This window comes from Artemia franciscana, chromosome 2 (genome assembly GCF_032884065.1).
Source record: "Artemia franciscana chromosome 2, ASM3288406v1, whole genome shotgun sequence".
Lineage (NCBI taxonomy): Eukaryota > Metazoa > Arthropoda > Branchiopoda > Anostraca > Artemiidae > Artemia > Artemia franciscana.
In genome coordinates this window covers 21,734,046-21,755,219 of record NC_088864.1, presented here as the reverse complement: position 1 = coordinate 21,755,219, position 21,174 = coordinate 21,734,046, and the positions used below count along the sequence as shown (strand labels likewise).

The 21,174-nt window shown below is 35.6% G+C and overlaps 3 protein-coding genes across 5 annotated transcripts in view; 2 read left to right on the top strand and 1 right to left on the bottom strand.

The window, feature by feature from the left end:
• LOC136038732 (translation machinery-associated protein 16-like) overlaps positions 1–14,014 on the top strand; it is a 29,658-nt gene extending 15,644 nt beyond the window's left edge. For all 3 annotated transcript variants that reach the window (XM_065722092.1, XM_065722100.1, XM_065722082.1), the window contains exon 5: positions 13,831–14,014. In XM_065722092.1, coding sequence (XP_065578164.1) covers positions 13,831–13,982 — 152 coding nt within the window. In that variant the 3' untranslated portion in view covers positions 13,983–14,014. The remainder of the gene's footprint in view (positions 1–13,830) is intronic.
• Positions 1–21,174, bottom strand: part of LOC136038653 (uncharacterized) — a 150,952-nt gene that overhangs the window by 23,005 nt on the left and 106,773 nt on the right. The window lies entirely within an intron of this gene.
• LOC136038644 (carboxypeptidase M-like) overlaps positions 20,709–21,174 on the top strand; it is a gene marked incomplete in the record, with an annotated part of 99,188 nt that continues 98,722 nt past the window's right edge. The window contains 1 exon segment of the mRNA XM_065721896.1: positions 20,709–20,855.

The window sequence follows — 21,174 nt, the reverse complement described above, 5'->3', positions numbered from 1 at the left end:
AGTATTATCCTAAAGTTCTGCTTCTGTGCATTTCCGATTGGGTCATGGTTGCAGAACTAGCTGCAACCTGGTAAAGAGCGAATCACAGCATCTAGTAGCCAAAATTTTGGAAATGTGCTATAAAAAAAATTGTCCAATGATGAGAATTTGCGTTTAGAAGGGATTCAGGAAAAATAATCAGTATATACAGAGTCGGAGTTAGGTTTTTTTTGGGGGGGGGATGTAGACTTTGCCGCACCATCAATACTGTAAATACTAAAGATTGTGCCTAAAAATATTACAATCTAAGCTTGTTTTGCCGCCCAGGGCGCTTGCGTCCTCTAGCCTCCTTCTAGATCTAGTCCTGACTATATAGGCTGATCTGAATAGTAAAAGTTTGTTGTTAAAACAAAGTTTCGGGGGGTTTTGAAAAAGGGCTTCAAACCCATCGTCATGCTAGCAGATTACTATTATTGCGACATTAATATCGCCATCTTAAAAAACTCCATCCCTCCATCTTGAAATTACAAGGAAAAAGGTTGTTTTTTATGGTTAGCAGTGATGTCACTTTTTTGGTTGGGCTACTATGCTACCACAAGAGGTAGAGTTATTTTCAATGACTGTTTTGAAAACTGCTGCTCATACCTACGTGATTTTCTTAAGTTCATCTTTGTAAAATTAAGGTAAAAAGCAAATTTTCACAAAAACTTTTTTCCGTCTAATTTCTGTATCATTATCTGGCACCATGCTAAATTTCTTCTGTGTATACGCACATAGTAAAGAGCAGTAGCTTCAAAAAAAGGGGGTTTCTCTAAAACTAGGCTTCAGCTAAGAAAAAGTTAAAAGTTTTATTGTTTATGATTTTTTTTTTAGTAAAACGTGAGTCCACAAGGAACCACATCCCATAGTATCCGAAAGTTTATTTCGAAAAAAAAATTGCTTTATGAGAAACATTCTTTGAAGACAAGCTGCATTTAGCCCAAATTTAGAGACATGACCTGGATGGCAGAATGGGCAATCTTGATAATAGTGGTGTTTATGACGGAGAAGAGGTGGACATATGTAAGGCAGGTTCTTCGTATGAGAAAAGCTGTTTTACTCCCATCCACCCTTTTTTCTGGCTTCCATCCGCTTCTTTTCGTACGGCTCCTAGAAAGCGAGTCAGATCCAATGTTTGGCTTTCTATTCGGTTTAAAAATGGATATTTCCTCGTAAATTGGTGGACAAATCCAAAATGAAGCTATTTTGGTTAAAGTTCAAGTTCTACTACTACTGCTACTACTAATAACTCACTGCAGCACTAAGCCGCCTGAGGTCAACACAGCTACGCATGCTCCTCCTCCAACCTAATCTATTCAAAGCCTCCCTCTTTACACCCTCCCAGGAAGTTCCCATTTCCTTTAAATCTTTATTTATGACATCCTCCCAGCCCAGAGAAGGACGACCTGTTTTCCGTGTAGCCCCAGACGGTTGGCCAAAAAGGACAATCTTCGGTAATTTGTCATCCTTCATCCGCAGAACAACAGGGTTAATTATCAAATAAAGAAAATACATTGCGTCTAATACCAATACTTAGTCCATTCCTGGACTCCGTTGAATCCAAAAGCAGAATTTCCTCTTAGGTTTCGTATAATCAGTAGAATTTCGGGTGAAGAGACAGGAGCGAGTGCGATTGATTTGATGCATGCGCGGCCTAGGTAATCTTTAAAACTCTTCGCGGGGTTTTCGACGGAATTTGCTTCTTTTTTCCACCTTTGCAAAAAATGATCCCAGTGCATTTGCAACGTTTTCTGGCCCCGATTTAGTTTCCCCATTTAGAGATAATTTCGAAGGAAGCTCAGGTGGGGTGCTGCAGGGACGCAGTAAAGAGTTTACAACCTTCCATATCTTCTGTGAATCTTTTCCACTTTCAGCTATTTTTCCAATGAAATAATTTCTCTTAGCTTTAAGTAAAACTGCTCGAAGGCATTTTTATATTATTAAATTTATTTCTCAAGTGTCGCTATGCAAGGGTCATTTACGTGATTAGTCCAAAGCTTATTTTTTGTATTAATACACTGAAGCAGTCCGTGACTAATCCAAGGGCTGATCGAATGATTTTTCCGTCCAGTCTTCCTTGTATACTTTTCAGAGCAGCAATCGGTATACTTTCTCCTAAAAATGCTATAGAATTCCTCATATTCTATATTAACATCTTCTGCATTCGTAAGATTATCCCAGGATGTGGTCTCTAATACTTGTTTAAGGGTTGCTGGGTTCTCATCATTTAATATCCACGTGACAAGTACCTACACAGGTGTGGCATTGGGCTTAGGACCCTTATGCTGTATTTTAAATTTCGTAAGCACAGGGAAGTGATCAGAAGCGTCAGATAGCAATACAGAGGCCGATATTGGATGCAGTGTCAAAAAAAATATTGTCAATCAATGAGTGGGAAGTGGTAGTTACTCGAGTAGGTAGCGTAGTTGAGGGGAACATGTTCCAATTAGACATTATACTGAGCAGATCTATCGCACTTGATGATAGAGGACGAGTTAGATTGATGTTAAAGTCCCCCATTAAGATGGCTTCGTTCCCTTGTCTCTCCAGAAGATCAGATATTTGGCGAGAAGTTTTCCAAGAACGAATGTAATATCATTTCCAAGAAGAGAGGTTCCCAAATTCAATATTTCCGGTTAATTCTTTATCGATGCTGAGTGAGTATTCTTGCCGCGTGTAAATAGCCAAGCCTCCTCTATTCATTGTAGATCTGTGCAGGAATTGGGAAGAATAAACTAGATATTTCTAAAACGGTATTGGTGTGTCTTGTTAGAAAAGTTTTGCAAATCCTGACTACATCTGGCTGCAGCTGCTGGCGAAAATTCGTTACATCAGAAAACGAAGAGCATTACTCTTGACAATTAAGCTGGAGTACAGTGAACTGAGAGTCAGAGCGTCCCTTAGTCAAATTACACACCTCTTCATATCGGCTTCTAGGAAAATTACTCTTATCAAACATTAGGGAATCTGATTCATTATTTATTATAACATCAAAAACTTTTTCCAGATTCAAAAAAATCTCTTCCAATTTTGTTAATCTCGCATTAATTTGACCTGCTGGCGAGGAGGTGCCCCCGGGGAGGTCAGAGCAGGAGTTTGTAAATTACCACATACTCGAGAGAGGCAATGGCTGTACTTTCAAAAGAAAGCAGGTGACCACTTTGACATTTCCAAACCCGAACTTTTCTTACCATATTGAAAAAGAAAAAAACAAATAAGGACATACAAAAAGGAAAGAAACATCTCTTTGGATGAAAAGAAAAAACAACTTCAAGATTAAGTAAAAGGCAAGTAAACAATAATACTCTCATGGGGAGTGTTTATAATACTTTTTATTAGTATGTTCCACTTAATTCTTTTACCACCAGAATTTACCACTATTCACAAATCCTACCGCGATCAGTACTATAGTTGCACCAACAACTCACTAAATGTAAGAATTTTTAGAGCAACTCTATACTTCCAAATCATGTTCATTTGGATTATCTGGCCCTGGGTGGGGAAGCTTGAGTGGATCGTAGAAGTCATCTTACAGCTTCGTCCATTGCGACGATTTTTTGGTTTCTAACCAAAGTTTGATTCCTTTTTGAATCAGACGCTTTTCTGCCACTTTCTCATTCGCTATTTTTGACGTTCTTAGCTTGTAGCCAAGAGATAATAGCTCTTTCCGTCTTTTACCGAGACCACTAGGCAAGTCCACAGGCACACTCAAACCAGTTTTTTTTTTAACACACCGCGCTCTTTCATTATTTCCATCCGGTCAAAATTTCTAGGCTAGCGAAAATCGGATCTGCGGACTTTTTTTGCGCACTGTTTCTAAGGGTCGGGCCGGTCGCTCGGGCTAGACGACTCGGAGTTTGATGTTCGCTTTGAAATTTTCTTTGGTATTTACTTTCTGACAATTCTTGGCCGTGAATAACAAGATTATTCCTTCTCGAGTACAATTCAGAGCGAAGAGCAGTCGTTTAACTTTAACAAGCTCGGATCTAAGCAGCCTATTTTCTCACCTAAGATGCTTGTTTTCTAGCTGGAGCTTTGCAATTGTCTGAAGGACTTCATCAATATGGTCATCGAAATGTTGTTTTGTGGGTGACATAATTGTCAACTATAATGCCGTTTGCTTTGAGTTTGTTCTTAAAAAAATAAAGACTGAAATTTACTCGCAGGAACGAGTGCATTCTGTCAAGTCCGTCCAAGACCAAGAGAAGCGAAGGAACCCACTCACCTATTCCTTGCAATTTTAGGGTAACTAAATACCGGTAGGTATATATGGCCCTTGCGGTGGGCTCCTCCCCTCCGTTGCTTGTTGCCTGAGATGCCTACAGAGTACCGCTAATGTGCCTAAATTGTTCTCTCGAAATCGACGCATCTTAATAAATTTGATTATGGAAGGCGTTGTAAAATTAGAAATACATAATGAAAAGAAGTTACAGCACCTTAATTAAATGACCACGAATATCCAATATTAATACAATCTGTTATTTTATTTCTTGTGAAATTCTGTAATCACTGAAGGTCACTGAATTAATTGATAAACATAGGATAGGATTATAAATGGATTTGAGACTAACTCTAGGAATTTGCATTCTTAACTTGAAATTCTCCTCACCATAGCCCGATTTGCATTCTTAACTTGAAATTCTCCTCACCATAGCCCGATTTGCATTCTTAACTTGAAATTCTCCTCACCATAGCCCGAAACAGCTGAATCTATTGAGTTTAGGTTATGTTTTATTAGACCTTGATTTTTAGTAATCCAACAGTACAAGTTTGCCGTTAAAACTTTCGTACTACTATCTAGCGATATCCCAGCTTTTGAGCCTAAAATTAGTCCTGTATGGTCCTGGTCTGCTTAATAGCTTTTCTGTAATAATATACTTGTTAAACGAAAAATAAAATTCAGTGCTAAAATTTACCAAAATTAATTTTCTTATTTTGTGAATAAAAACTGAAGATTAGAATTTCTGGGAAAGAGAATCATCACTCTTTACCACCCTTCTTCAACTATATCTGACCACTTTTCGATAAAGTGAACTTTAGCGAACAAATAATACATGAGAGACCAATAATTCTGTGTTAATTAAAACTCTTGTTGATTATGAGGAGAAAACTAATGATAGAACTGTATCCAGATTACTTGAAACTTTTTTGAACGAAATACTGTATGGTGAATTCCATATGATTGACAGAATTAGATCTCTCCCTTAAATTTGACCGCCTCCCCCTTGATGATTCTATTTCTTTAAAATTTGATCGCCATATTTTGTAATTTTGAAGAAAAGAACAGGCCTGGTATATGGACTCGAATAAGCCTATAAATTAAACAAAGGGATCAAAGATTTTTATTTCTAAATACAACCATCTACACAAGGAGGATAGCGCCTAAGCAATTATCCTTGTAAGCTAAAAAAGAATTTAAGAATATCAATTTCAGTCACCATAGGATTTTTCTTCATGAAGAATTTTTATGACGTCACGTCATTGCAAACCGTAATGGCATGACGTCATAGAACGCAATGGAAGTCCAAAGATGAATAGGCAGGCTGCTTAAGAAATGAAAGCAGTTTGAGATGACGTCATCGAATTAAGCGGTCAGGTGGGCGGGGCCTTACGAAATGTACCGGTATATAAAAGGGGAAACAGGCAGTCAGATTTTAATTCGTTTTAAGAAGTGATCAATAGATGTTGATAAAATAAGTATGAATATTAACAGCCAATATTATACATTCAGTGATATGGATTCAAGTTATGAAAACTTTCGCCTTGACCCAGATGGGTTGCTAATGGGTAGAACAGCAAGTTTTACAAACCAAGAAGACATACTACAGGATATTTTGGGGATGGAGGAGGTACTCAATCAGTCTCAATATTCAAAAGATCATATAGACATCCAACTACAAGGCCAGACAAATGCAGGGACATCAGAAGTAAGTAGTGTCGTGAATGAAAAATGCAACATTGATCAATGCCCAAATACTGAAGGAGCTTTGCCTGCTGCGTTACTACCAGGCTGTGGCAGTTGTTCTTCTTCAGAAACTTTTCATGATTCAAATGCAGCTGCTATGTTATCCTGTTCATCCCCACAGACTCACTTGGGTATTCAACTGCAAATATGTAAAAGTACTCAAAAAGCAGAAATAGAAAGTCGTGTGAATGATAAAAGCAAGATTGATTTCGCCGCAAACACCAAAGGAGCTTCGGTTTTAGCGTCAGCACCAACGCATGAAATCAGCTTTGGTTTAGAAACTTGTCAGGATTTAAAAGCAGTTGGAATTTCACCTTGTTCATCCAGAATGGATTCTAATATTGATGAAAGGAGCAGTGCCAATGTAAATCCTGCCTATCAAAAGACGAACAATAAATGTAAAAAAGACCAGATAAAGGCTGCAAAAAATACTGCGAATTGTTTGAAAACTCAAAAGGAACGAAACAGAGAAGCTGCCCGTGCCTATAGAAAAAGAAAGAGAAACGAGGAGCAAGAACTTGAAATAAAGTTTGATTTATTGAAGAAGAAGAAGGTAGTGCTCGAAGAAGAATTAAAATCTCTCAAGGAACTTTTTACTCAAAGAAATATGGTCATTAGGAAATAGCCCAAAAAAAGTTGTGTTAAATTGTAAATTTTTTTAGAAAGCATTTTGTTTCGACTCTCTAAATTTTTGTTGCTTTGCTTTGAATAAGGCATTCTCCCGATATATGTCTTCACTTAATTTATGGATTTCGAGTACATAGCTTAAGATAAGTATTTCTCGCTTGGACCTCATGCTATGAACTTTTTTTCACTGTTTTTATGAACTCAAAAGTTTATTAAATGAATTGACGATTCCATTGTAGGTATCACTATTACAGATTGGAAAGTCCTTGAAAAGAATAGAAGGGGGGAGAGAAATGTTAGGGTTACAGGCTCAAGTGTGTCTCTGTGGGTCCTTGAATCAAATATTTAAAAAAATGTTCATAACCTTAGATTCAAATTAAATAATAAGAGAAATGAGATCCAAATAATGGGAGAAATTTCATCTCTATCTCTTGATTTTCTAAGAAAAAAACAGCGATTTTCCTTGGGTTGAGTATTTTATGGTTTGAATTCCACTCGAATACTATCCAGAGCTTACTCTCTGTTCGGACACCAATGCTACCATCCTTACAATTAGATCTGACCCTGAGCAGAGAAATAGAAAGTTTTGTGTGTAGAGGGGTTGTGAAACGCCTCAATTATGGGTTTTACATGTACCAAATCTCACGGTTTTTAGAAGGAGATGGTAGATCAACTCTGGGCTGAATTTCTTTTCTTTGTAACTATTAACTTCATTGGTTTTTTTTTTTCTTTATTCGTGCAAGAAGTCAATTAACCTTTTCTCTTAAGCAGAAATACTATGTGTTCTTGCCCAAAATGAAAGGATATATCTGGCCCTTTTTTTCCGAAATGAGTATATTTATCTAGTGGATTTTTAATGGAGTAGAGTATAGTGCAACTCTATAAAGGAATTCCTTTTTATGAGACGGAATGCATATTGTATTGCCCTCATCAGTGTAATATCTCTTATGAAAATGTGAAGGAGTCTATTAATCATGTTCACCTAACCAGAAAACACCATATTTTCGTGTCTCAACGAAAAGCTGTATCTGAATTTTTTTTTAATGAGCTAAAAGGTGTTAAGTGAGTTCATTTGTCCAGTTCCATGTGTCCTCAACTGATCATTTGTCCAGCGATCGAATTTTCAGAAACAATAGTCGATAAAAAAAAAAGACAGGCTAGGATTAGAACAAAGAATTGGCCCTTTTTTGCGTATAGATTTTATTTTTCGGATTCCGCATCGCTCTGCTTAGATTTTTGTTTGCGGTTAAACAAAATGCTAAGATCTTAGGGCTTAGTGATCTCAGTCAAAAGTGCTTAAGTTTTGTAATGCATCTGAGGTACGTGCTTAAATTTTAGGCTTTGATGATAATCTTATGCGCCACTGGTCACCACAGTCGGTCTTTACACCACTTGTCAAAGAAAAATAGATTTCGATTTTTCTGCAAAAGTAGCTTGAGAAGGAATATTGGGGTCCTAGATTTTCCAAAAAGTTGTTTTCTGTCAAAAGATGCAATATCTTAGTAGATTAATGAGAAAAAAATGGGTCTGGTGTTCCAGTCCATTCTAGCTCGAAGATTGCCTAAGACTGTTTTGCTTACCGTAGAGCATAGCAGTATAGCATCAGAATAGTGGTCAGCTATCTGTATCACTGTATCAAGTAGTGGCTGATATGTATCAGACAAGTAAGTATAAACAGTCTAAGACTTGTAGTATGAACTATTTAAAACAACGAGTTGTTTTGTTGATGTCGCACATTAGGGTTGTATCTGTCAGGTTCGCGCTTCTGTGGTAATTCACAGCACCAGTTGCTAAGCTTTTCTCAAAAATCAGGAGTGGTATGTATATACCCCTCCTATATCTGGGACCATTAGGCGGAAGAGCAAATGCAATTTTAGCGCGGAAACAGAGGGGTACTTGTCTCGGGCACAGAAATTTCAGGGGCGCAAAATTTAAAATAAACAATCTAGCGATTATAATCATTCTTTAGCCCTGTGGTGGTGCAGTGGGTTTGACCTTAGCTTGGTAATACGGGACCCAGAGATCGAATCATGCTGCAGCAATGCACTGCAGGGCCGACGCAGGGACCTTAGTAGTCGAGAAGCGTCGTTAAATCTGATTACTTACTTACTTAATCTTTCTGTAATTTTTTGATTACATACTTAATTCTCATTAACTACAATACTCTGCTGATCCTTTCTTTGAGAAAGCTTAGAAAACGTTCTTTGGAAACTGCCAGAAGTGTGAAAACGGCACATGCGATGTTAAGGGGTGCTAGTGACGTTGTTGACTTTTATAATTTTGCTTCCTCTATAGTTTTGAATATTTCACTGATGACAAAAAAGAATATAAATGTGCTGTGGTTGTGCAGAGAGTTTGACCTGAGCTTCGTAATAGGGGAACCAGGGATCGAACTCAACTAGCACTCTAGGGTTCACGTAGTGACCTTAGTAGTCAAGAAGTATCGTTGATCCGATTACTTACTACTTAAGAATTTAGATGTGCTGCTGAAAAGATAAACAGAAATATTGTTGTAAATACTGCCCTGAATCTCATCGGGTGGTTTGTCAAGGAATGCATTTTAGAAGTAATTACCATTAATGATGATTAATCTTTTATTATTATTGCATTTCAAAACACTAGGTAATAAAATAAATTTGGTTAGTCTTCATATTATTAGTGCAAAAACAGCCAGAATGTTAGCACCTTTTGATTAATATGAGCATACAAGGGGTTGAATTTGTATTTATGAGTCATTTTAGGGTAATGATAATAACAGTTAATTAATTATTATTTGTCAAAAGGTGTGTAATATAGACCGCATTCAGTAGGATATTTAGAGAAAACAGAAAAATATTAGTACATACTCAACGGCTATGTTTGTTTATAAAAAAATATGATACTGAAAAAGGCAGAATTTTGCAGGTCTTCACGGTTAGTTTCCCATAATGAATAGGCTAATCCACGCTTAGTAAGAAAGAAAGATAGAGGTGGAAGTAGTGAAGATGCTATAAATAGAAACGAGTCACGCGTTGCGTTGCTTAAATAAAACGCTGCTTGAAATTGTGTTAAATCAATCAATGAAACCAAAAACAAACTGAAATTCAAATCCATAATTGCACCAAATTTAAAGACGACAAATGCTGATACAGATGATTAAACAAATCCTAAAACAATTAGTAATCAGATCACGGTTCAAAACGAACAGAAATAACTGCAAAAAGGATTAGTGCTATTTTGTCTTTATATAGTAGACGTATTTATTCTAATAGGTGCATGTAGGGCTATATCCAGGGGAGGGGTATGATTTTGAACCATCACCTCCTCTAAATTTTTTTCTAAAAACGGAACAAAGATTTATATAAACAAATTTTTCTTGGTTTTTTGTACCCCTTAGCCCCCTCCCGAGCAAATACCTCTCCTTCGCAACAAAAATGTTGGTTACGCCCTTAGGTACATGATAATTTTCCTTTTGAGGCTAAGGACAATGAAAAATAATTGCTACATCAGGTGGATTTTGCCACCTGTGACCTTTCAATCACTTTTACTCGGTCTTCCTTTAAGTCTCCTTCTAATACGTTGTCTTTTAAAAAAAACTTATTTCCGTCTTCCTGTTCGTCCTTTTTCTCGCTCTCAAGGTGCGGCGAATCCTAAGAAATAGGTGTAGATGAAAGAACACAATTTTGTCATTTTCATTTATAACTTAGTTTATTTCAATCTCCCAAAGTAGTTATAATTCTTAATCTGTACTGGGCTGATCTGTTTGTTCACATATTAAGCAAAATACTAATTTGGGTAGAGAATTCGCAGTTAGTTCATTGTTAAGTATAATTCCATTTAAATGTTTTAGTAAACTCATCATGGAAATAAACGCGCTTATGAAAAAATGTGATGATTACGCATTTGTCAATAAGAATCCATTCGTTGATTGTAAAAGACTTATTTCACACATGTTAACTTCAAATGCAGCGTAACTGATATTCAAAACCTGTGAAGTTAATAATGCTATGTAAACACTTGTATTGCCTTCATCTTCGAGAAAAGACCAGCAGCTTTTTGCTTAAAGGAAGAGCGCCCATGGGCAACTCCTAGATTTTGGGCTTTCAAGCTTACTTTCCCTGATAGTTATGTGTCATACCTCATTATCTCCCTAAGTCCTTGGATGAAGGGTTAGGCCAATCATTGGAGTTTAGTATAACACCCTTATACAGGGTGACCCAAAAAGATTCGTACCCATATTTTATTCGATAAAAAATCCATTTTTTAACAAATATCCTTTCTGTTGCAGGACATAAAAGGTGAAGCTTTGGATGATCGTTTGCAGCTATAGTTGCCCCAAACATGTCTTGGACCAATCGGCAGAAGATATTCTCCCTGGAGACCTATTTTGTGACAAAATCATACCAGAGTGTACAAATTCAGTTTCGAAAACTTTTCAATTGTCGCAACTTATTTTGCAACCTATTTTGGACGAATTTTTCCAAAATAGTTGTGGACTTATGTTCTAAAGCCACAGGGGGAACTTATTAAGCCTGGAAAAAGAGGAAAATATTGCTGCAGTGAGGGACTCAGTAGGGTGCAACCCTAGGAAGTCAGTGCATAGACACAGCCAAGAACTCGGAATTACAAAGGAGTGCAAGGACATGCAAGGAATGCAAGGACAGAAGAAAAAATTGCGGCAGTAAGGAACTCAGTAGGACGCAGCCCTAGAAAATCAGTACGTAGACACAGCCAAGAACTCGGAATGACAAGGGTGTCACTGTGGCGTGTTCTCACGTTTAATTGGACAGTGTAGTCCCTCACTACAGCAATGTTTTCTTCTTTCCTTGCACTCTCTTTCCTGCCTGAATAAGTTCCCCCTGTGGCTTTAGCAATAAGTCCACTACCGTCCCATGCTCACTGAATTTCGTAACCCAAGTAACAATCGTGATTTTGGTGGAAAGTTGCGACAATGGAAGTTTTCGAAACTGCATTTGTACACTATGGTATGATTTTGTCGCAAAATAGATCTCCAGGGAGAACATCTCCTGCTGATTGGTCCAAGACATTTTTAGGGTAACTATAGCTGCAAACGATCATCCAAAGGTTCACATTTCATGTCCTGCAACAGAAAGGATATTTGTTAAAAAATAGATTTTTATCGAATAAAATATGGGTACGAATCTTTTTGGGTCACCCTGTAATAGTGTTTTCTGAGATAAGTAATGTATGTATGCTCAAGGAATAGCATTTAGTGTTTGCTTAAAAAACAAAAAAAAAACAGCACGCTTGAATTTAGTATATATTGCCATTTTATGTTCTTATACTTGTGGAGATGGCTACGCACGGCTCTGGCTTTTAGGAATGGGGATCAAAAAAAAGGTTTTTATTGAGGTAAAGGAGTCTCGATATTCCACGAATCGCTTTTTTATTGTATCATTCATATCCATATCCTTCGGACCGATCTTTTGACGAGATAAGTAAAAAAAACTAGTTTTTTTTAACTGAAAGTAAGGAGTGACATCAAAGTTTAAAACGAACAGAAATTACTCCGTATGTGAAATGGGTTGTCCCCTCCGCAATCCCTCGCTCTTTACGCTAAAGTTTCACTGTTTGCCACAATTCTACTTATTAAAACAATTAAAAACTATTAAAAACTATTGTTTTAAAACGCTCCTTACTTTCAGTTAAAAAAAAAACTATTTTTTTATTTAATTTCTGAACGTTTTTGAATTAATGTATGTTTGATTTTGGATCTCCGCACATAAATTATTAAAATAAATTTGCATATTAATTCTTCTTTTGGGTAAATGGCTTTCTCTTAGTTTTGATCAGACGATATTGAGAAATAAGGGGTGGGCAAGGAGGCCTAGTTGCCCTCCAATTTTTCGGTTGCTTAAAAAGACAACTAGAACTTTGAATTTTTAACGTTTTTATTAGTAAAAATATACGTAACTTAAGTATTAACTTACGTAACAAACTATTATTCTCTTATGTTTTTATTATTTATATGAGGGGGTTTGTTCCCTCGTTAATACCTCACTCTTTAAATACCTCACTCTTTACACTAAATTTTCAGTTTTGTCCCAATTCTATAAGAATAACCCTGAATCAGAAAGGCCGTAGAATAAATAGTTGAAATTACTAAAATACTTTAGCATAAATAACGAGGTGTTTATCTCCTCCTAAATACCTCGCTCTTTATGCTAAAGCATTTTTAGAACCCCTCATATGCGTAATAATCTCTGTTCGTTTTAAGTTTTAATGCTACTCCTTAGTTTCAATTGAAAAAAACTTTTTCATGTTTATTTTTTCATTGTTTCTTTTACAGTAATGCTAGAAAATCCCGCGCCCTTTTCATTGAATTTCACTTCCCCCATGATATATTCCTCCAAGAAAAGATCCTCCCACATAGCTCCCTCCCCTCAACCCACTCCCAAACCAACAAAATCCCCCTGAAAACGTCTGTACAGTTCCCAATAACCATTACTGTATGTAAACACTGGTCAAACTTTGTAACTTGCACCCCTCCCCCAGGGACTGTGGGGGAGTAAGTCATCCCCAAAGACATTACATTATTGTTTTCGACTATGCGGAACAAAATGGCTATCTCAAAATTTTGATCCGTTGGCTTCTGTAAAAAAAGAGCTTAGGAGGGGGCCTAGGTGCCCTCCAATATTTTTGGTCGCTTAAAAGGACACTAGAACTTTTAATTTCCGTTAGAATGAGCCCTCTTGCGGGACCACATTCTAGGACCACTTGGTCGATACGATGACCCCTGGGAAAAAGAAAAAAAACAAACAAATAAACACGCACCCGTGATCTGTCTTCTGGCAAAAAATACGAAATTCCACATTTTTGTAGATAGGAGTTTGAAATTTTCGTTGTAGGGTTCTCTGATACGTTGAATGCGATGGTGTGATTTTCGTTAAGATTCTATGACTTTTAGGGGGTGTTTACCCCTATTTTCCAAAATAAGGCAAATTTTCTCATTTTCTCGTAACTTTTGATGACAAAGACTAAATTTGATGAAACTTATATATTTAAAATCAGCATGAAAATCCAATTCTTTTTATGTATCTTTTAGCATCAAAATTCTGTTTTTTAGAGTTTCGTTTGCTATTGAGCCGGGTCGCTCCTTACTGCAGTTCGTTACCACGAACTGTTTGATAGAATTTCCTCTTGTTCCATCTCCGTTTACGATTATGTATTTAAGGTGTCTTTTTGTTGATAAATCGATTTTAATTGCATTTATTTATCAGAAATCCCAGATATTATGGATCTTGAATGTGTGAATTACTTGCGGCAGTGGAGTGGCCAAATAAAATATCTTCAGAATATCAAAATGCGAAGATACAAGCGGAAAGACTTTGAAGAGGATGAGAAAAAGAGTGAGATGGAAATTATTGATTAATTATTTCACAGAATTAAATATTTTATCCTGAATTATTTTTGTTTATTTCTTATTCATTCGCTGTTTTTTTTTCTTTTATCATCATTGTTAGATGATTATGATATAAGTAGAAGACTTAAGCTTGAATTGGAGGGACCTGACGGAGCGAAAAATATCCAGATTGGTGCAATTAGAAAGCAAGCTAGTTAGAAGCTTAGGACGGGATAATGTGGCCATTTAGATTTGTTTTAAATCATCCTACCCTTCTGTTTTTTGACCAAAATGTCAGAACCGTGCTGTCTAGTCCAAAATGACGGCTCATTTAGATATCAGCAGTACCATCTTAAAGGGATAAGCTACCAAATTGAAATTGAAACTTCCCTTTTATATTTCCGAAATTATGTTTAAATTTAAGTCTACATTCTAAAATTGTCTTCCGCTTACTCATAATGTGGTTGATGTAAAAAAAGGAAAAGAAGGATACTAGCAACCGTAAGAACATAACAGGTGTCCCCAGACTGATTAAGGGTTAAACCCAGCAGTAAGAAATCTCGGAAATTTGCCAAAGAACTGACAGTGCCTAATTGAAACTGTATTGGGTTACATATTTTATTGTACAAAAGAACCGGAATTCAATTGAAACGTATAATGGAAGTGGGCGGTAGGCATAGAAAATAGGCATTCATACTGCCGCTTACCACATTGAAAGTATATATGAACAGTAGTGAAAAGTGCTATACTCTCCATTAAAGATTTTTAATACACATGAGTCTAGACCTTTCTTCATGAATCCGCCTCTTCGTTTACGCGCATTGACAAATGTTTAGCGCATCATGACGGGCTTATGGGAAACTATTGCTGTGACACGCAGAGGGGTGTCATACTCCGATCGCTTTAATGTGTATCATTTCTGAAGAAATGTTTCGTTACTGTTTATATATACTTATACTGTGCTAATTAAAAAGAGGGACTGAAGAAAGAATGCGTTTGTGTCGGCGTTTTCAGTATAAATAATGCAAAATCATCTAATCCTTGTCTTCCTATTTCCAAAATCAATGTTCACTTGAAGCTATGTATTTATTTTAACTAGAATTTCTGTATTATTTATTAGGATTTAACTTTTAATGTACAGTAAAGATATTTATTCTTCCGTAATTTAAGCTAATATTTGTTTGATTTCCGATCTTACCGTATTGCGCGTGTACCGTCTAGGGATTCTGAGAAAGTTGAAATATTTTTTCCCAATTAATATACTTAGATTGAGATATTTTTCTGCTGTCCACCCTTATTTGATTTATTGTTGTTCGGTGTGGTCACCTACTTTTCAAGCACATTTGAAGTCATCATGTGCTCTCTAAAATTCGGCAATTCGGGTTATTGTTAATTGTGATAATCGTATATCAGTTAGAGATAGTTATACAAAAATTAATATTTTACCAGTTTCAGGTCTTTTTAATTTTTATAAGACTCTATTTGTGTTTGATATATTGCATAAAAATGCACCTGAATGTATGGATGGTGTGTTTGAGAGATGAGCCTGAATAAGAGACAAAGAATTCGTCAGCAATTAGAAAACCGATTAAAAGGTCTACACGGTCTGTATTATCGATTCGCCATGTTCTTCCTTCTATATGGGAGTCCCTTCCTCATGATATAGTTCAAGAGACCGATAGGCCGACTTTTCGCGGGTTGCTTAGGGACCTATGTTTTGGTATTTATGATTTTATATATATATATATATATATATATATATATATATATATATATATATATATATATATATATATATATATATATATATATATATATATATATATATATATATATATATATATATATAGTAGGCTTTTTTGCGTTTTAGGGGAATCCATTGATAATTTATTTGTTGGGAATGGCTGCATAAACCATAAGGCTTTTGGCTTTCTTTTTCTTTTTTCCTTTTTTATATAAGTTCTCTCTCTCTCTCTCTCTCTCTCTCTCAAAAATGAGTATCATAATAACCAAATTTAGCACAAATCGGTGCGTGAGCCGCCCCTAAATATTATTTAAATAACTTCGAAGACCACACTGCCTTTCCATGACGAAAATAAAACAGTTCAAAGTAGGGATGAATCCTTTTTATTGACAGTGAGTAGATATAAAATTATCTAACTGGATATTTCGAACACATATACAGTGTTCATTATCAGCAGTAAAACCAAAACTGTTTTACTGCTGATGAAGTTTCAGTTTTACTGCTGATGATGAACACTGTATATGTGTTCAAAATATCCAGTTAAATAATTTTATATCTATTAACTGTCAATAAAAAGGTTTCGTCCCTATTTTGAACTGTTTTACTTTCTAAATATTATTTTTTACTAAATGCCACCTTGAGTTCGTAATATTAAAACTTACCAGAAAGAAGTTTAAATGCCTCAAACAGCTCATTATAAGCCCACAATTTTCAAATTTTTTTTGGAAGGGGAATGGTGGTCAAACCAATCTCGGTCGGTAATCCCTTTTTCTACTTATCTATGCTGTATTACCTTAGTGAGTGTAAAAGTTTTTTTTTTAATATTTAAATGCCAAGGAGTTCATTATACCTGATTAAAAGCATCAAAGCCATATCTTCACTGTAATGCCTAAAGGTCATATCGGACATTTTCCCACATCTGAGTTCTGCAGTTTTCAAATAGAGAATCTGCAGAATAATATAAATAATATAATAATTATATATAATAATATAGTAATAACATAATATAATAATATAAATAATATAATAATATAAATAATATAATTTTGCTCTGCAGAATAATATAAATCGGGAGGATCAAAATTTGATTTAGTGTATATTGCCCAATGGATTCTACATTTGAGAACAGTTTGGCAAACGGTTTTAGGCAACTACCTTAGACGCATAAAAAATGTTAGATCCGGCACACCGATAATATCGCCTTGCTGAAAAGGTAATGGTGTGTCCACTAAGTAGTGATGAATATTTGTCAAGGGGGGGGGGTGATTTGGATCAGTATTAGAGGTAAAATCACTGTTTTTATGCATGTATGTGCAATGTATTGAAATAAGCGTAAAAGGACTCCATCATATTTCTGACCCTAAAACTGCTTCATCTATTGTTGACACAGAAATAGGCTTGCTTAAAGTGAATAGAACATAAAAAGAAAAAAAAGGGTAACACCTTGTAGAATTCTTTCCGATTTTGCTCGTCTCAAAGCCAACAGGCTCATTTGTAAAGGTTCTAAAGTTTTTTAAATTAGAATTAGATGATAATTTTAGCTGTATTAAGTTAATGGTTGCAATTATTATTTTAATCATTCCTCATAAGTTTGATTTTTGTGTTTGTGATGATAAAGTCAGAAGATCTCACCTTGGTTTCAAAATTTCAAATCAATAAGACGACTGGAACTTTTTTTAAATGTCAGTTTGGAAGCATAAAAGACATTGTAAAGAAAATAATAGGAAAGTTAAAAAAGCTGTTTTCAACACTTTTTAACAAAAATGAAGTTAAAATTGCTTGATTATCATTCAAAATCCAACGTCTTGAACATCGAGTATTTCTCTGTTGTTGAATATTTCTCCTTTTTTTAAAAATAAACAAGTTTATTTATGGCTGTCGTGGTTGAATTTTTATTTTGTCAAAAAAAAAAAAAAAAAAAAAAAAACACATTTCGAATTTCCTTTACCGTTAGTGAGTTTTGTTTTTGCATTACAAATAAAAATACGAGTTTAAAGATACGTCACAAGAATGGAGGGATGTTTGAGAATGTTACAACAATTTTCAGCGAAATAAAGAATGTTAGAACAAGGGCCAATCTAGCAGTGTTTGTATTGTTGGTTTTAAAGTTAATCTCAAAGAAGCCTTGAAAACAGGCTACCTAAATATATAACATTTATACAAAAGCCAAGTTTTGTTCCTTTGCATTCCGGCTTCTTTTTTTAGCGTTGGCGACTCTGCATTCAATTTGACCAATCACAAGCCTCGCCATCTTTCATGTGCTTTTGTTTGATCCAGGTAGTTATCTCATACGCCATCTCATCTTTAATCTATTATATCTTTGGTATGATCCGCGCTCATTCGTATAATTGATTCTCAGTCGGAACCGGATCACTATCATTTGATCATGGGAACACAATCAAAATCAGAGAAAGGACATCTATTCAATTATGGGAAAGTGAAAAAAAAATTTTTTTATTATTATTATTATTTGTCTTAGAGGAAAGCCAGCACGGTTGGTATTAAGATAGACTATTCCACGAATTATGCCTTTCTTGAACGGCTTTGAATATGTGGTCCAATGGTAATGAAAACGTCGCCGAGTTAATTACGTTATTTATTCCTGATGTAGGAAAACTCGTAACAAAGATCGAGCCAAGGACAATTACGTGTGACATGGTTTTGATGCACAGCATTAGATGGGTTTGTTGCCACATTTGACGCTACACTTAAGTGTAGCTAAGGTGTGCACTAGGGGAGGGGGCAAATAAAAACAATAGCTGGTAAAACTAAGGTAAACTATAAGATAGTTTCTAATTATCCTTGTATTTCGGGTGAGGGGTGCATAGTCAGGGCTGTTCGCCTACGTTTGCCATATTATTGCCAAAGTTACAATTTAGGGGAAAACGAGTCTAGAAGTGAAAAGCATATCTTCACAGAGAAGAAATAAAGACAAGCTCTTACCCCTACCATGGTTGATTCGAAGGCCAACTCTTGATCCACCCTCCCCCTCCCCCAAGAGAACTGAGAAGTGGTAAGTTAATCGGTTCCATCTTCAGATGTTCGTCTTCGTGACTGGTGATAAATTAGCTATTCCATTATTTCGCCAATAATATTTGTAGTTTTGAATTCAAGTGTTCTTAGTTTATATGTATAAATATATATATACGTATATAATTTTCAAAGAATTTGTCACTTCTGCTGCGTAAAGGAATTTTACAACTCTCTGATTGTACTCATCCCCAAATTAGATTTATGTAAACGCGCACGGAATGAAGAATAGAAGAAAACAATGAGTATATGTGTTTTATAGATAGACCCAAATAAAATAAAAATATAAAACGAAAACTTTTTCGTGAGTTTTACCCTTTCTTATGGAAAGGCAATTCGGTCAAAGAAAGGGTTTAATGATTTTGGGCACAAATACTTTATATAATATATAAATAAGGCTGCACATAAGAGGGGGAGTACTCATTTTGCACCTTTGTGTTCCAAAGGCGACGATGTGCATAAAACCTTCCGACTTTTCGGTTATTAAATGTCAAAAGAAATATTTTGCTAGATTAACTTACCCTCCCCCTCTAATCAAAATGCTGTCTTTATCCTTCGTATGGGTATCTGTAAAAATAAAACAGAGGATGGGGAATATATTTTGTCCATTTGATTGGAAGCTTGTTACCACTAAACCCTGCAGAGAGAAAAAACCTATAACTTTCTACTGAAACCAGAAGCCAATTTTCCACAGGCACAATGATATTGTCATAGAGGTATGATTTGGGCTAACCAGAAGCAAATTTAACTTTGATATAAAAACATTACCATCCCAAAGGATGTTAATTAAATTGGGTTATGGATTTTAGAAGACAGATAAAATATAGAATTTGCAAAGATATCCTCTTTTTGTTATTTTTGCCAATGTTTAACCTACAGTATGGTTTGCATAATGTCGCTTACAAAGAATGACAATACGAATAAAATTTTTTGGTCCAAGAACCTATGGCTGCATGTTTAAAAGTGGTCTGGGATGAAAAAAAATTGGCCCACTTCTGAGCCTCCTAACATCCCCTCCCCTTAGCAAAATGTATTGTCCTCTTGGCACAGAGAAAGATCCTTGAAAGTATCGTGTTAATCGCACACCTATGACCGAACCAATTTTAACAGCTGTTTGTAAACAACTAGCAATTTCGTTTTACATTATTTCTGTTCTTGCCTAGTGGTTGTGGGGTTCGTGTACTTCCCATGGGCATATTTAATCGATCAGGGGTCTAAATAGATTGGGATAGAGGAGAAGCGTGCGTATCTGTGTTGGCCTCAGGCGGTTTAATGCGAAGACAGTTGTTAGTAGTAGTAGGCTACTATTAGTTTTGACAATTTTGAACTTAAGCCTATCTCAAAATTAATTTGATGTTTTGGGGTTTATGTGGAAGCCGGAGTAAAAAGGACACGGAAGGGGGTTGTTTGTCCTCCAATGATTAAATACATTTTCAAGTATAAAGACAATCTCTTGGATTTTCCATACTGTTTAGAAATGCAAAACGAGAATCGGTTTTCTATCCTTCAGTTCTTTATCAGTTTCAAAGTGAGTTTCTCATTAAAAATATGATTAATTTTGAACTTCCGCCATCAATATTGAAAATCTAAACTAATATATTTGAAATTAACTCGTAGTTCAATTTCCCCCCCCCCCCCCCTGCCAATAATGACTCCAAAGACATACAATCCTGGGCAATTCTTTAATATTCAGGAAAAGTCTGACTTCTGAGGGAAATACTTTTTCAAAGAAAGCCTTACAAAGAAAGCTTTCAAAAAAACTTTAGTTGGTTCATCCCCTCTAGGAAAAATAGTTGCTCCCTTAACTTCAGTTTCAAAATAACAACTGTACTTCCGCCGTATGGTCAGTTTAGTTTTATGTGTATTTCACCTTGTGACACATATAGGAGAATCTTCGTTAATGATAGACTATTTTGCGAGTCCGATTTTTTTTTTTTTTTTTTTTTTTTTTTTTGCTGTGGTCATACCGTTACTGATAGAGTACACATGCCGGTGAAACAGTGTAACATCCTTGGCTACTCCTCATACCGTAGTAGTGATTTCGATATTTAGTTATACTTCTGAATGGTGTAAGGAGCGGATATGGTTGATTAGTTCGTTTTACTAATTGTCGATAGATACTGTGCTTGGTAAGGATTGCCTCTATTTGAGAATTCTGTCCTTAGTTAAACCTAATGTTTTGCCGGTTGGGATTTGTTCACTGTTAAAAATGAAAAGAAATGCCGACAACGGGTAATGTGTTTAAAATTATTGGGCTATAGACTAAGATGAACAATTTTTGGATTAAATGAACTTCTAGCAATATCTCTACCCAAATGCTCTATCAAAAATAATAATGAAACAATCCCGATCGGGATATATTCAGAATATCGGCCGGAGAGCAATTCTTCTTTTTGGGAAAGGGGTTTTTTCTGTACTTGTTGATTTAATAATACACAATCAAGAATT